Below are 15,883 nucleotides of genomic sequence, written 5' to 3'. Positions count from 1 at the left end.
AAATTAAGTTTCGCATACTCAGCCCCCTCCGTGTCAAACGCGCATATACTTGCGTGCCATGAGGCGCCTGTGCGGTGAGTACCAAAAAAAAAATCCTCTCTTTTGTTCTGCTCGGAGCGGATATGCCAATTCTACTCACATTTGACTGCACAAGCTCATCCATCTTGTGCAGTTATTTTTATGTCAAAAAAGAAAACCTTTCCAACTTGAAGTCTGTATTATCAGAGAGAGTTATCAACATCTGCAAACAAAATGCCCCAGCCCCCCCAAAAATAAGAAAATGTATAATTCTCAACAACCAAATTAAATCTGAGGGCCCACATTTCTCCTCAACAACTAATGACACCGACCTCGGCAAGTAGTCTCTTGTCCACTCCAAGTTCCGTTGGCCTGACAACGCCTGTACTCACTTCCCAAGAGCTTGTAGCCTCGGTTGCACTCCAAGTATGCCTCAGAACCAAACGTGACCCGCGTTCCCTCTAATGATCCAAATTCTGGTGCATACAACCTCGGGCATTCAATTGCTGCAATAACAAAAACAAGAGCCATATTTATAATTTTCTGTCTTGGAGGGAGTTTACAGTATGTATAGTACAGCATGTACTGCATCGCACACTACTTCACCCAAGATCAAGTGTTGACACAAACTATAGTTTCGCCATTCTAAATCAACTGTTTTTAACAATTCACATCTTCAGTTCGCTCTTTGCATGCTGCCGCCATAGGCATGCAGAGAACTCGCAGCTTGTACATCACATTAGAATCGCTTTTTCCAATCACATGGTGTAAGACCTACCGCAGCACGTGCAAAATTACTGAGCCACATACACGGGAATCATTGAACCGGATATATTTATTGTGTAAAGCTGCCAAATCGAGGCTCTGCATGCCTATGATGGCAGTGTGCAAAGAGCAAATACAATTAAGTGTATGTGTATGCTTGAAGTTCAACTAGTTTGTAAAATTTCATTAACACTTGTACTTCACTCTTAGCTTCAATTCTTGCAGCATTCATGGCCAATGGTGTTTTGTACAATTACATTTTATGGTAACCGTTCCCTCCTTACTGATGAATAAAATTGCTCATTGATACCTATTGGTGTGACCATGGCCCTGGGGCCTGGTTCCAAATGGTCAACTGTTTGCTGCGAAGCATCCATCATTCGGACAACGTTGGCCAAACAACCATTATTAAACTAAATATATAGTTGCCACTTGAAATTGCCCAATTAAAGTTAACAATCTTGGTAGCACAATGAAGAGTAGTGATAACATAGCCATTATAGACTGAATCAGAAGACAGTGTGCCGTGATCTGATGAGAAAACAACCGTGCATTGGATTGTTACACGTTACCAGGACATTTCATTTTTTCAAAGTTAACTAAGTCTTTTGATAACGTTTTAAAGTTACTGAATTTCTTTAAAGAGTTCATGGCAGCAAACTCAAACAGGCGTAAGGCATGTAGCCAGTAAAAAGCCTGTCATGAAAATGTATCATTGAGTATTATTTGAATCTTCTACAACTGCGTCAGATTATATTCAATGGCCATTTTTCAAACCCTTCCTTTACATTTAGGTCAAGTTCATCTTTGTTTCTATCTTTGGAGCTTTTGTGAGAGGCCTTTAGTGTTTCCAGCATGGGGTGAGGTCTTCTACATTTTTTTGCTTTATCTCAAGAACAGAATTTGGCATCTTTGCACAGAAAAAATAAATGATCTACACCAATTCGAAATTTGGCGATGTCGTCTTTTTGAATGAGGTTGAGATCTGAGAAATGATTTGCCCCCCCACACTTGCCTTACACACCTAGTGTGGACATTCCTTTTTTTTGTGCAGTTAAGAAAACTCAGTGAAAATACCCGTTTTTCTTGAACTGGGAACATGATTTTCAGCTGCCTTTTTGTACAAGGTTTCCTTGACTATTCCTCTTCCATTTACAACAGATGACCCCAACCCCCAAATGCCTCTAAACTCCTTTTTCAGAGAAGGGGAAATGTCCTGTGGACATATGTGAGTCCACAGAACATTTTCCTTTCCTGCACCGCGTGGACATCTTTTAGTCCACACTAGGTATGTAAGGTAGGTGCCTATGTACCAACGCATTCCGGCATGAAGGAACTCCACCTCTGGTCGGACATGCAGGTCCTGTGGGCATAACCTCGCATTTCGTAGCCGATGTTACAATGGAAAGTGACCCTACTCAAAAAGGTGAACAGGTTTCCCTCTCTCCTGCCATTCCTTAAGTAGCCTGGATCTCCGCAACTTTTGGCTGAAACAGACCAGAAAAACTCCTATCATTCTTAAGTTATCTTATATTAAAAATGCTGCCTCAGAACAAAGAAAGACATTTAGACAAATTCATTTGTTTTAGCTTTCTTATGAGTTGAATACCTCAGACTGCCAGACCTTGTCTGGGGACTGGGCGAGTGCCTCAAGGTTCAAAACTTGGCCCAGTATTATTTCTCGCATTTGTAAGCGATGCTGCCCGAAATGCTTGCTGATGATCTCACGCTGGGTATAAACAGGCTGCTCACTGGTATCAGTTATATATGCATTACACACGCAGTATAATTTGAAGTGACTCAATGACTGTACTTCGAAAACCAACTCTCTTTAGATGAGGCTAAAATGTCAGGGTTTGCAAGTGCACATTGGCAGAAGGGAACAACCCCTTGCCATTTTTAACATTTTGAATTCTCAATTTAACTACGTTGCGAGGGCTAAATTACTGGGCGTTCCATTTCAACATAACTTTAAGTGGGACTCGTACTTAGCTGAGATGATAGGCAGAGCCAACAAAAAATTATTTTTGCTTAGGACACTGAAAGAAACTGGTTTTACCCTTAAAGAACTTGTTACTATGTTTCCAGGTTATGTTTCAGTCCTACACATTGCCAGTATGACAGTAGAGCATTACACTCAAACAAACCAATAAAACGGAATCAACCCCCGCCCCCAAATGAGGGGTTTTTCCATTATTCTGGGAAATTGGTAAATTGATAAAGAACATGCTCTATCCACTCTGTCTGGATCACTTTTATGATACAAAACCCCCTATGTGTGCTGTGTGCCTGTGTGCAAACATCACTCTAGCTTATACATACATGTATATGTTGAAATCAGGTGGATTCAATGAATGGTATCCTAACTTATACAGTTCCAGGATTATCTCAGTTCAACCAAGGCTTGGTTTTGTGAAGGACTCGACTAAAACACTGGCACTTACGATAGCATTCCAAGGTCACGTTTGTCCACTGCCCATCGTCCCTGCAGGTACTTGTCTGCCCAAGCCCATAGGTGTAGTAACCAGGCTTGCACGTGTACAGCAGCTCGTCGCCTGCGTAGAATCGGTGTTCCCAGCTGTCATGCCGGGCACCCTCTATGACCGGTGGGCTGGTACATAAAGCTGTTAAAAGACCCCAACCAACAGTTTCAATAAGCCACTTGCGAGTTAAATTTGATAAAATCTGGTACACTGTGTTATCTGAATTCCCCAGACTAAAGACACTGTTGCTATACTTTGTGATTCAGGGCAAGCTTTTGCATAGCGACCACCATCTCTGGAATGGACTGGTTCCTCTGTGCCGTTCTTCTCCATTGAGAACAGTGTATTGTTGCAAGGCGTCTCTTACATGTTTGTACATACAACTATTAAGCAAAAGCTTGCCCCCAATCACAAGGTATAGCACCAGCAGTTTTAGTATGGATAATTCAAGTTGTTGTGCTCACGTGAATTTAAAAAATCAGTGTATCAGATTTTACTCAAATTTAACTCGCAAATGGCTTACTGCCAGGCCACAAAAGATGGAAAAAACCCAACCTCGTTCCAGATATGAGTACATATAAAGTGTGTCCTCAAACACGATGCAAGCAAATACACATGTACATGTACTATCCATTTTAAATATATGAAATGTCAAGTGGTGTATTTGAATAAATGGTTTTGAAGAAAACACTCCTGGATGCTTTTATTTCTTATTGTCTTTGTCGACCCACAGATACTCCACAGTAAAAACAAGCAATTGAAATGGAGTATGTGTCACTTTCTAGTTCGATCACTAGACTTACAAGTACGTGTAATCAAAAAAACATACACTATGTATTTCAGCCTTACAATTTGATTTTTTAATAAGGGAGAGAGCTATGCATTGAAACATATGGAAGAGTAACCCTTTTTTCTGAATGGTTTCTGTGAACAGTATTTTCTCGCTAAATCTTTTTAAATATTTTTTATAACAATGCTTATTTCAATATAACTTTGTGAGCTCTGTGTACACTGTGTACTGCTGGATAAAAGACTACACACATTGTAAAAAGAATGTAAAATGTTCAGTGCGTCTAGTATGTCAGTTTTATCATAACCAAAGCTTCACGTAAATCTCCCCCAGCCACCATCTGCAGCTGTGGTTTATTTTACTACAAATGGTTGGTATTTGCGTTATAAACACTGGGAAATGTAAATTGATAGCCACCATATGAAATCCATCGATTATGCTAAGCGAGTTCACTGAAGAACAATGCTAGGTGGCTAGTGACCTATTGCCATTTGTGAGTTAGCCACGCCCCTCAACAACCTTATCAAATTTTGCACACTGATTGTTGTTTGTTTCAGATGCTGCACATTCCTAGCCAATCTTATATATCATGTGCATGTATTCTGACAATATTTCACAAGCTGCACAGATGTGATTCTTCATAAACAGGTCAATTCAACAAAATATTATTTTAGCAATGCAATTATGAAGTGCCACAAAAGTACACGGACCTTTGGGAGTGCAGCGGAGAGGCCGTCCACTCCAGGTTCGATTGAGCAAGCAGGTGATATTCACGTTGCCTTCTGCTATCTTGTATTGATTTTCACAGCCCAACATTACCTTAGACCGGTACACGATTTTCTTAGTTGTCATGAACAGGACAACGGCGCCCTCGCTCAGTTCCACTGGAGGGCAGTACTCATCAACAACTGGGAAACATATAAATCAAACAATGGAGTAATGAACACATGAGTAATCCATGCTCACAACACACAGGTTGCACATGCCTATCTCCATGTTGGCCAATGGACATTTTCGTTTTGACCACTGCGTACATGTATATTGTGCATGGGCAGTGATGCTGTGCATACCCAAACCGAAAGCAAAAACAACTGGAGCAGCAACTTTGGGTAAGGTCTAGCGCTGAGTCAATTCGAATAATTCACTACTCAACTATTCGACCTTCAATTCGATTGAATATCCGAATATTTGGTCAAACTAACCGGCAAATTGCTGATGAACAAACCATATACAAAATCTGTTGCAATAACTCACACAATTGTACATTGTAATCAATAAAATAGCTTCTCACATCTAGGCGTATCTCCAGCCACAATTTAGCAAGATTTAAGAGATGAGCAATATACTTCTTGCCCAGTTGAAAATTTCTATTCCTTTTAAATTGTTCAATGAATAATTTACTTTTTGAATCATTGAAAGATTTCTGCCCCTTTTATTTAAAGTTGCTTGAAACAAGCCTCCCCTGTGCAATTTTTCTCATTTAAAATTAAAGAAAATGTTCCCTTCCTTTTCATGAAGTTTGCACTTGAATATTCAAATTCAGAAAATAATATTTGAATATTCGATAATGGATCAAATGTTTGGTTATTCGGATATGTGGCACAGCCCTAGTCAGGTCAGGTTGGGGTTTCCATCATGTCAGTCCGGTCAGTTTCATTTTGCTAATTTTTTGGTCAGGTCAGTTCGTCATCAAAAGCAAAAGAAAAACAACCGAAGAGGTTAGTCAAATTTTGATCATTCATATACATACAGTGTGTAATTACTGCAGAAACACACTGCCTGGTACATACATGTCCGAGATATGTTTTTGCCCAAGGTACCGAACACTTCAGAACACTCCAACCAGGACTGTATAAGAAATACATTGCAACATTCCTGAATTCTCACAATGATTTCATGGGAAAGAACGAGGATGAGTTTAGGCACACAAGCCAATAAATTTACAGGACTGGTTTTACCTACTTGTTGTTTCGGGTTGGATTTTTACAGGTCAAATCAGTATCGGGTCAGATTAGGTTTACATCTACATGTAACATACTGTTTTGGGCTGGTCTGGCCTGTTTGACTCTACCCGAAGCGCAACATTAACTGGCAGCCAAAGTGTCTCGCAGAAAGATTACCCTTGATTGGTACTAGTAACAGGTTTTGCCTGCAAGTTCATACTACCTTACCAATTAGTGTTAAAAAAGGACCTTAATTTAGTATATTTGGTAAATGTAGAGGTACAGTTGGGGCAAAATATTTACATACATGTACATCTGGTGGAATGAAACATTCTTCCTCGAATTTCTCAGCTTCACTCATTCCTACCAACTTTTCTTTTCATGAGAAGAGACAAGATGGGTCTCTACTTACAGTGTAATGTACACATGTACATGGTGTATGCATCAAATCAACACCCAATAAATTTGAACACCCAGAGACAGGATTCATTACAAAAGAAAATCATAATTTTATATAGCGCCACTCTTTGTGTTTTTTGTTACATCACATAGTCCCTGTGGACCACTTTCTGAAGTGTTTTTGAACGACAAAATGGAGTTAAATTCGCCCTATTTTCCCTAAATGATTTTTTTGCAATATTAATATTTTGAACCATAATAAATGTCTCTGAGTATTTTTAATTGAAGTACACACTATGAACATTAAGCTGAGATACAGTTTGTCTGACCTCGTAAGGAAAAAGTTGGCAAAGGTATTTCAAACAGCAAAAACTTGAGGAAAACTGTGTTTCTACCAAATGGATGTAAATGTTTTGCCCCAACTGTACAGTATATCCTACATTATTTAGTGTTTTGATAGCTTGGTGAGATTTTAAAGTGGATTACTCTTTTGTGCAATTCCATGAAGAAGTGGACAAAGATAAAAAAGTGGAAATTTAACAAGTTTTCAGAACTACATGTACAAGGTTAACAGTATTAGATCAATGCAGTATCTGTCTAGTAGAGAGAACAAGAAAACATTTTATTTGAATGGTGTGCCAATGGGAAGGAAAATAGTTCAGTGTGTTTTTTGGTGAAAAAACAAAACTCATTTTCTTGGTTAAACTGATTGAACGTTGGTACCCATTTTAATGGGCACTTTATTTGAACATATAAAAGGCTAGCATTATTGGTTTTGTTTTCATTTCTTAAAGGATACAGTATTATATTCTGTACTAAAAGAAATTTCTTGTTTGAATACTAGTCCTTTAACTTTTTCCAACGATGTGTGATCAAAGTGTAACCTGCACTGCAATGATATCAATGAAAATGTCTGGCTCTTTTAGGATGTTCTCAGGGTTAAAAATCTAAAACTTGAGTTGAAATGAGGATGGTGAGAAAAACAGGTTTGCTCTAATGGCCAAAGGTTGGTGTCACTCGGACATCAAAAGGCAATTTTTGTGAGCAAGTGAGGCATGGTTCACGTACAAGGATGTGGTACTGGGGAGGGGGATTCGTGCCAAGGTGTAGCTACAGTATCTACCAGAACAGAGATCGCATCCCCGTCTAACAACGGGCTAAGATAAAACAATAGCTGGTCAGGTTCCATTTGTGAGACTTACAGACTCTTAGACAGCTCATACCGCAGTCACCATCACACAAGCAACCCTCCTCATGTTTGTTGAGGCAATCCTTTCGTCTGGTGCATGATTGTTGACACTCTCTGTCTACACCTTCCCGACGGGGACATAGTTCTCCTGTACCCATGCACCCATCCAACCGCAGCAAAAAGAGTCAACAAAAGAAGCTCAAATGAACAAAATTTGGAGTTCATTAAAACGCAAATCTAAAAAGTGCAACTTTGAGTTCTGTATACATGTACCTATATTCCAATCATACTTTGTGACCTTTTCTGTTTTTGTGCCCAAAAATGGGAAAACTGTGGCATCATTCCTAGCAGAAAATTCAGTGACTGGCAGACTTTTTAAAAACATTTTGCTGACCTACATGTACAAGTACATTTACTTGGTGTTTCACTGTTGTGTATAACAGGGTCAACAAGAACAGCAGCTCTTTCTCAGAGATGTTTTCATTGGCTTCACCAGTTGAACAGAAAAAGATGCAAACATAAAAATATAAGGATCTGAACAGTGCCTTCCTGAATGACATCACAGCAACAGAGCCCTCCGTCCTCTGGTAAAGTACGGGTTATTTTAAATGTTTACATGCAACAGAAGTGCACTTTCGATGTACATGCTTTAACACTTAAGGGGTTTTTTCATTACACGCCCTCTCTTTTTTACCGCTCTGAGCTGAGAGTTGTCATCGTGTCAACATGGAGAGTTCCTGGTATTTCGGCCACTGTTGATTGTAAAGTGCAACAAAGTGCAGCAGGCTTTTCCACCTGATGCATTGTGCTGTGTCTTGACAGGTTAGGGTTTCAATCTTTACATGACAGCTCCCTTGGTTCATGGATTTGATCATTTTGATAGATCAAAATGCTGACAAGGTATGAGAACACTTCCCTCCTTTATACCCTGGACAAAGTGACAATACTGGATAGCTTCATTACCTTGAGATATGCACCGTGGAGTTTCGCCAGCACTCCATTCCCTCTCACCCAGGCATGTCCGTACTTCGTCCTCGCCAGACAGCAGGTAGCCGTGATCGCACTCGTAAGCAGCCCTGGCGCCAAAGGCGCGATTTCCGTCCAAGTATTCGATGGATCCATTCACAGGGGGCTCAAGCTCCCTGCAGTAAGAAACTATCGCAACAAAACAGGTCCATGTTCATAGCGGGGAAAAGAACTCTTTCTTTCTTTAAAAAAAACAAAAAACAAAAAAGAAAATAGTTACAAGGCTACAAGTACAATTACCCTGTTCCTTTAATTTCATTTCAGGGTGCAAAATAGAGCACTGTAGATGACAGGTGATCAGTATAGTATTCTAGTCCATCATATATCCTTTCAGAAGTCCCCTTACAAGGTCAGTCAAGAGTAACAGGGCGAACAAAGACAAAACAATGCTTTAGTTACAGCTCATCTGAATAGCTTCTGAATTGGCTTATTGACTGACTGACTTGTGATGGACTTACAGAGACTTGTGATGGACTTACAGGGACTTGTGATGGACTTACAGGGACTCGTGATGGACTTGAATACAACACTGCTAGTGATTGGTGCTCTAAGGATATCATTTCAGGGTATGAATTTATGAAATTTGGAGGTCATTGCTGGTCATTGCTGTAAGGACATGACGTTGTTCTGTTTACATTTTTTCTGTTCAGGTTGAAATCCGAAATTTGCTCACGGAAATCATTGTAAAAAACGGCTGCTCATTAGTTTATTACTATGGCACATGTGCATCACATCATGACCCAATCAAGAGAAGGAAATTGATGACCCTATGCCAAAAACTTGCAGCTTTCTGTGCCAAAATCACTGTAACGGTTAGGTTTTCAGTCACAAATGACATAAGTTTTGCCAAAGAATATATGGAAAACCAAATTTCAAAATATCCTTTCATATGCTACATTGTAAGTGTGAAAACAGACAAGTTTGCATGTACTTGAGACACAGGTACATGTACATGTATACTGTACTTTAAAAATCTGAAAGAATTGTACCATACAGTATACGGTATACTATACTTACATCACTCGACACCCTGTGCACAAACCTGATGACACAAGTCTTAAGTGTTTTCAACATGTCCATGTAAGTAAACACGTCAATATTTTCACTGCTAAATTGACTTTTTTGGGACATGTAATCACTTTCTGACAGCTTATGTAAAGCACTGTGAGGAAACATACATGTACATGTATGTGATGTCCGTAAATGGAACTCTTACCAAAAATACCCTTTGATAGAACCATGAGACACATACATAATGTAGCTTCAGATTATAGGCCTCGAGCTGGACCAAGAGAGGGCACAACTTTCCTACCAACGCAGGCTCCCTTGGTCAGGACTGCACTTCACTGGTTCATAAATGACTATAAAATGCATGTGTTAGGCCTACAGTCCTCAAGTCGCGACCAACTAAATGAAGACTCCCGACCAACGTGGCCCTTTTCAACCAATGAGGGGTGCTTCTGTTCGAGGCAGAGAGGATCCAAAGCAACTACTGCATATGTATGAACTTACCTACGGTGCTGATGCAACGGTAACCACATGCTCCATCACACAAACATTCCCTGTTGCCCCTGCAGTTATTCTCCTCAATGGTACAACGTCGGTTTCTACAACTCCGTCCAGTCAGTGTGGCAACAGCATTATCATACACACAGGCTAAAAGACATGGAGCACAACAGTAAAATGAATCGAGCTGACTGGGGTCTGAGTTAACCTGGGTGCAAGTTGACCTTGGTAAATACATGTACGAGTTGACCCAATCAAAATTCAAATGACCAGTGTCATGAGTGTGAATGGAATATTGTATGTACATTTATTTTAATATTCCTTGTGGAGGTGCACTGCAAATGATTGTATACAGTATGTACACACTGTACTGTTCATCGATAGATTCAATACCCTGATCGGCCAAGACCTATATATGGTTGCTTGGCATTCAAAATAATATACATGTAGCAGCCAAAGTACATGTAGGCCTACATGTACTAATCCGTCATATCTGTGCCTACAGCAACCAAAGGAATACACTTATGCATACTGCATGTACATGTAGGTGATTCCGAAGCACTAGACTCGCACTTCAGAGCTCCGTTCAAACATGTCACAAAATCATGATGGTTTTGAAAAATTTTGCAAATTTTGTGTTCAAATAGACTTACATTTTACAGAAAATGTAACTTTTCAATGTTTTATTTATCCAAGGACCAAGTCCACGAAAAGCTTGGACTCTACTAAATACTAACTTACACGATTACCATGATATACAATGTACTGTATGCAGTCATGCTAGTCGACCTTGGCTAAGTTTTAAATCACAAGGCTAAATAAACCTGCAGTCATGGCATGGACGGCAGCACTGGCATGTACATGTAGATGTACATGTATGTGGCAGTGATTCGTTGTAGGCCTAAATCATGGAGGAATAAATCTACAACGGCCTACAATTAGTACATGTAATTGTTTATTTAGATCAGAGCCACCAGCAAAGTAGAGCTCAAAGTCATCCCAATCCTATGTACATCAATCAATCAATGACGGTTTATTATAAATATTTATCAAAGCAAGGCCGATTTGTCGGTGAATTTACAGCATCAAGACAGTAAAAAAAAATAAATAAAACATACATATACACTCATATCATTAAAATGAATTAAAACGGCATCTGAATTAAGAAGAGTATAAATTTACAAATCTTTGAACTAATCAGTTTCATTTAAAGATTTTTCAACAAATATAACAAAAAGGGGTTTTCTACTGTCCTCCAAAGATTGGAGTGAACAGCGGGAAAGTATTTCATCATATGTTGTGTAAGAGGATCCAAATATTATCTGCAACATGTTACAATGGAATGACTTTACTGCATGCAGCACAATTCAGCTGGGTATTAATTAATGTTAGGCCTATCACTGCGGAGGAATAAGTTCCCTCCATCATGTCCATGCCATGGACCATGGTATCACCATATTTCATTCAACAAATTGTACCACTCATTTTAAATTACAAGTTACAACAAGAGCTGGGCCTACACTCGTCTGAGCTAGCTCTACTGAGTGGGGCGTTTGGACATTGTATTTCTCTTTTTCGAAAATGAGGAACACTAACGCTCCACTCAGTAGAGCTAGGTCTGAGGCTTAAGTTTTAATGGCAAGGCATATTGCATCACACTCATCACCATGCACAGCCGTCATCGTCATGATCATCATGGCTGTGCGCCGCGTTTATACATACATGATGTAGGCCGTACATCACATCATGGAGGAAGGAACTCCTTCCTCCATGATCACATCATGTATTTACAGTTAATTTCTGTTTGCGTGTTTCATTGTTTGAGCCTATATGCTCGGAAACTTGTGAAGCCCGACCTTTTAGTATCGGTGACTCGAGATCCGCTGAACACAATGTTCCAAGTTTCAGTGATTATGACATTTGTGGCCGTGATACCGATGCAGAATTACAGTCTGCTAAGTGCTACCGGTACCGTAGCTCCTACCTGCACGATCGTGTAGCATGCATGGCTACTAAATGCTAGTTACTAGTTGATTTAAAACACGCGGCAAATTGGCCGACTAAAAGTATTGAAAGAACGTTTCAAACATGTTTCTTGCAGTCTGGGTACCATACTTGACTAACCTAGAGAGGGCGGTATTGAACGAAGTTTGCATTTTCCGCGTTGTGAATCCACAGACCTAATGCACAAGTCCAAGACACACAAGTCCAAGTCGTATAGCTTAAGCTCTGTGGTCCACGTGTACAGGATAGTAACATAGAGCTATCATTATTTTAATAGCTCTATGGGGAATAACAAAATCAAGATTTCTCTTTATGCATCGGTACATCTCACCTCTAACCTCGCTTTCTTTGGACGTGCAATTTAGTGAGACTTCAACTTTGCAATAGGGTTTCCAAATCCCATTTTCGTCTGAACCAGATTCACCTGATTTTTAAAGCAGCGACCGTCTGCAGAGTTTCACAAAAATACATGGTCGTTCTTCTACAGAAAAAAAACGAGACTGGTAGGCGCAAGCCTATCCACGAGGAAGTTGAACCATTTGCAGTTATATTGAACAAATAGACCCTAGGCTTACAATTCACGCAATGGCATTAATGGGCGGGGGGGGGGCTTCCCAGCAGTAATCTCTGACCCAGGTAGCCCCCTTCTGGATCATTTGAAATTTTGAAATGTACGCATCCTCTCTACATTTAGAATTTGCTCCAGTAACACTTTGAAATAATGTGTGAATTCCCCAAATTGTCAAATTTGTTTACGAGATACACATTTATTTTGACCAGATGCATTTTTCCAAAGTTCGAAATTTCAGGAGAAAACATTTTTTTTAAATTTCGTTTTACGAGATTTGTGTTATTTTGCGGGGAAAAAAATATCGTTTTTAGGAGATACATTGTCCTTACAGAGGCATACCGCTGCCAAAGTTTTAAAAAATCGTGTACACAACGTATTATCTCGTTTAATTAAAACAATACAGTAAGTCATTCATACGAGAGGTGAGGTTTGAACGATTTAATTTTCTTTACGCGGCCAGCAAAACGCTTCTGGAGGGAAAAAAACGTATTTCGTAAAGATATTTGTTTCAGCTCCAGCATTTTACAACAGGGGGACGCCCAGCCTGAGCAACTCAAGGAGGAGCCTTAAATGGAGGTGGACACGACTCAACCACGGGGAACAATTTTAGTGACATCATTAAATGACCAGTTCAGAAGAAACAGCGAAGGGCCGCATAGGGTCTCCGAAAAAAAGGAATTATGGAATAACAAACACAATGATCTGGCAAAAATCCCAAAGGGGCAAAACAACCAGCCAAAGTGAGACTTATTAAAAATCACGCACGTGGTCGTCCAACTGAATCCCCAAGACCTATGCATTTGGGCGCTGGATGGGAAAGTGCCAGTTTCGGATCAAGGGTACTCGGAGGAAAGGAATGGAGAGAAAGGTCCATTATGGAGAATTCTTTTTTTTTAATCCCCAAATGGGAAATTTGTGGATGGAAACTATTTTCTTGGTGCAACCGGCGACAACTGCAGCCAGACGCGGTTATCATGGGGACCAGGGTTTTAGCCCCCTCCAAAAATAACTTTTGTCTACCCCCCATGCAAAAATAACATTTAATTAAAAAAACTCTAAAATATTGGACTCGCAATTCTGCATTTGTTGTTTCTCAGTTGAAAGAATAGTCAATTATCAAAGAGCAGTAGTGAAAGTTACAAGGTGACGTCACGTGCGAAGGGTCTAGATACACCCCTCACACACCCACACTAAAAAAAATGGCTCTAGAACCGCGCCTGTTATCAGGTGACAACGTTATACCTACATGTACATGTATATTCTTGGCCTACACAACATCGTTTCTTCACACTGACACCGCTCAACCACTGGTCGTGGTCGACACGAGACTTATGTGTCCGCTGAAATCTCTTTATTTTTGTAATTCGCCTCTACAAAGATCAACATATCCCAATTCATCGTAAATGTTGGTCTCTTACCTTCATTGCTAGTTACTGGAATGATGATCGTGGGCCATATTAACACGATGAGAAACAGCAGCGGTGCAAAAAGCATTTTGTCCGCCATCCTCGTGTGGGCTCGCTCTTACTTGTGTGCTCACACTTGACTGAACTGCGCAGCTTCGCGGCCGTTTCGATGCCTGAATGTTAGAGGTTTTGTTTTTGACCCGGAAACAGCTTTATGATTGTGCATTAAAGATAGCGATCAGCACGCAGCTGATTTCTCATTAGAAAACCAAACTGTGACACTTATTCCGTGAAAATGTGAGCTATGCAACCACAGAAAACATTGAGTTTAGCATAACTTTACTTGGTATAAGAAAATAAGCAAAATTCAAATTCTCTACGACATTTTCTTGAACTATAGGCGAAAACTTCGGAATCTTTTCAGGTCGTTTCCCCATTACGTACTGAAAAATGTTAAATAAAGTCAAAAGAGGTTAAAGGGGCAAAATTCTAGCAAACCCGGCCGCAAAAATGTAAATTTAAAGCTCAGATTTTCCCATATAATCACTGCTAATAAGTAACACCATTGAAAGCTGATGAGTTTCCTCATCATTTGGTCTTCCTTATATTTCTACAGTGCCCTCTGTGCATTGATATAAAAAGAAGCTGAATGACACAACAGTGAAAATCAGTGTGTCTGGTTTTGGGCTGGGGGGGGGGAAGTGACGGTCCATTTCCATCCGTTAAAAGAATCCCCCAACAGGTGTTGGTACCCTGTCTAAAGTGTAAGCGCTTTCAACCCTCCCCCAAAAGGCAACTGGTCTCCAAAGGGTCAACTTTCCCCCTGTCCTCCGTCCCCTCCCCTGGATGGACACTGAGCCACTGATGGTGCACACATGATTTTGTGATTTCATTGGGGTAAACCTTCCCACTGCCAACCCCATCACGCGACTCATATGACCTATATGCCAGAAAACATTTGAAATCCCAAGTACAGGTCAAAGGCGAGTGTTCGGGAATTATAAAAAAGCACAAGGTAATCATATTAATTGGGCCTGACACCTTGTAGCCTGAAAATCCTGTCATCTGGTACAGCTTAGCGGAATATCCCATTTACTGAGACCTTTAGCCCTAAAATCCATCAGACACACAACCGAATAAAAATAAACCACTTTCCTAAAGACACTTGCCGAGGAACGCCTGACAGTGATTACTTTTTGTTCAATTTCTATTCTATCTGCGCTTTCCTAGTGTGCCAATGGAAAGAGCTAACAAAACGTGCGTTACGAGTGAGGCGAAGCATTTACAGCTATGAAATGTCACTGTGTTTCATGCAGCAAGCATTCAACATTCCATTGGAGATAAGTTGATTGTAGTGGAGGCACACTGGTTCACAATGGGATCTTCACAAACTGAACATTCCAAACTCGGTGGTGTGATATTACGAAATCTGTGTCCTGTGATTCTTGTCAGTGCGGTGGCAACTTGCCAGTGATATACCTTCTAGAAGGCCGGCTTCAGACGAACACGCACCGCTCATCAAGCCGAAGTGAAAGTTCCCAGATCCGGGATCAGGGTCCCTTGGCCCCTTGGCATCTGCGTGGTCTGTGGTTTTTCTTCTAACAAGAATTCAAACAAACATATCCGTGTTTATTTCCCTGGTGGGTGGAAGCTGCAGCGCCAGCGGAAACCACAACAGAAAGTTCATTCGGCGAAAGTTTAGCAGGATCGACCGTCACCTGCCTTCGCGATCAGCGCTGGTGCTGTTCGTGTTAACATACCCACTCCCTCTGCAAAAATTCGG

At 40.4% G+C, this 15,883-nt stretch overlaps 1 protein-coding gene across 3 annotated transcripts in view; it reads right to left on the bottom strand.

Annotated features, from left to right (window-relative positions):
* Positions 1 to 14,280, bottom strand: part of LOC110989119 (sushi, von Willebrand factor type A, EGF and pentraxin domain-containing protein 1-like) — a 38,325-nt gene extending 24,045 nt beyond the window's left edge. Inside the window, exons 1-8 of one of the 3 annotated variants that reach the window (XM_022253265.2) lie at positions 14,113 to 14,280; positions 10,126 to 10,269; positions 8,551 to 8,742; positions 7,601 to 7,735; positions 4,767 to 4,964; positions 3,228 to 3,407; positions 2,097 to 2,270; positions 351 to 524 (exon numbers count right to left, since the gene is read on the bottom strand). In XM_022253265.2, the coding sequence (XP_022108957.2) occupies positions 351 to 524; positions 2,097 to 2,270; positions 3,228 to 3,407; positions 4,767 to 4,964; positions 7,601 to 7,735; positions 8,551 to 8,742; positions 10,126 to 10,269; positions 14,113 to 14,200 (1,285 nt within the window). In that variant the 5' untranslated portion in view covers positions 14,201 to 14,280. The remainder of the gene's footprint in view (positions 1 to 350; positions 525 to 2,096; positions 2,271 to 3,227; positions 3,408 to 4,766; positions 4,965 to 7,600; positions 7,736 to 8,550; positions 8,743 to 10,125; positions 10,270 to 14,112) is intronic. The other 2 variants (XM_087143324.1, XM_087143323.1) reach the window with 2 other exon arrangements.
* Positions 14,281 to 15,883: the final 1,603 nt, after the last annotated feature.

This window comes from Acanthaster planci, linkage group LG11 (assembly GCF_054643075.1).
Source record: "Acanthaster planci isolate LZ-2023a linkage group LG11, COTS_SCS, whole genome shotgun sequence".
Taxonomy (NCBI): Eukaryota; Metazoa; Echinodermata; class Asteroidea; order Valvatida; family Acanthasteridae; genus Acanthaster; species Acanthaster planci.
Note: the sequence above shows the minus strand (reverse complement) of the source record. Positions and strands in the feature narration are given on the sequence as shown.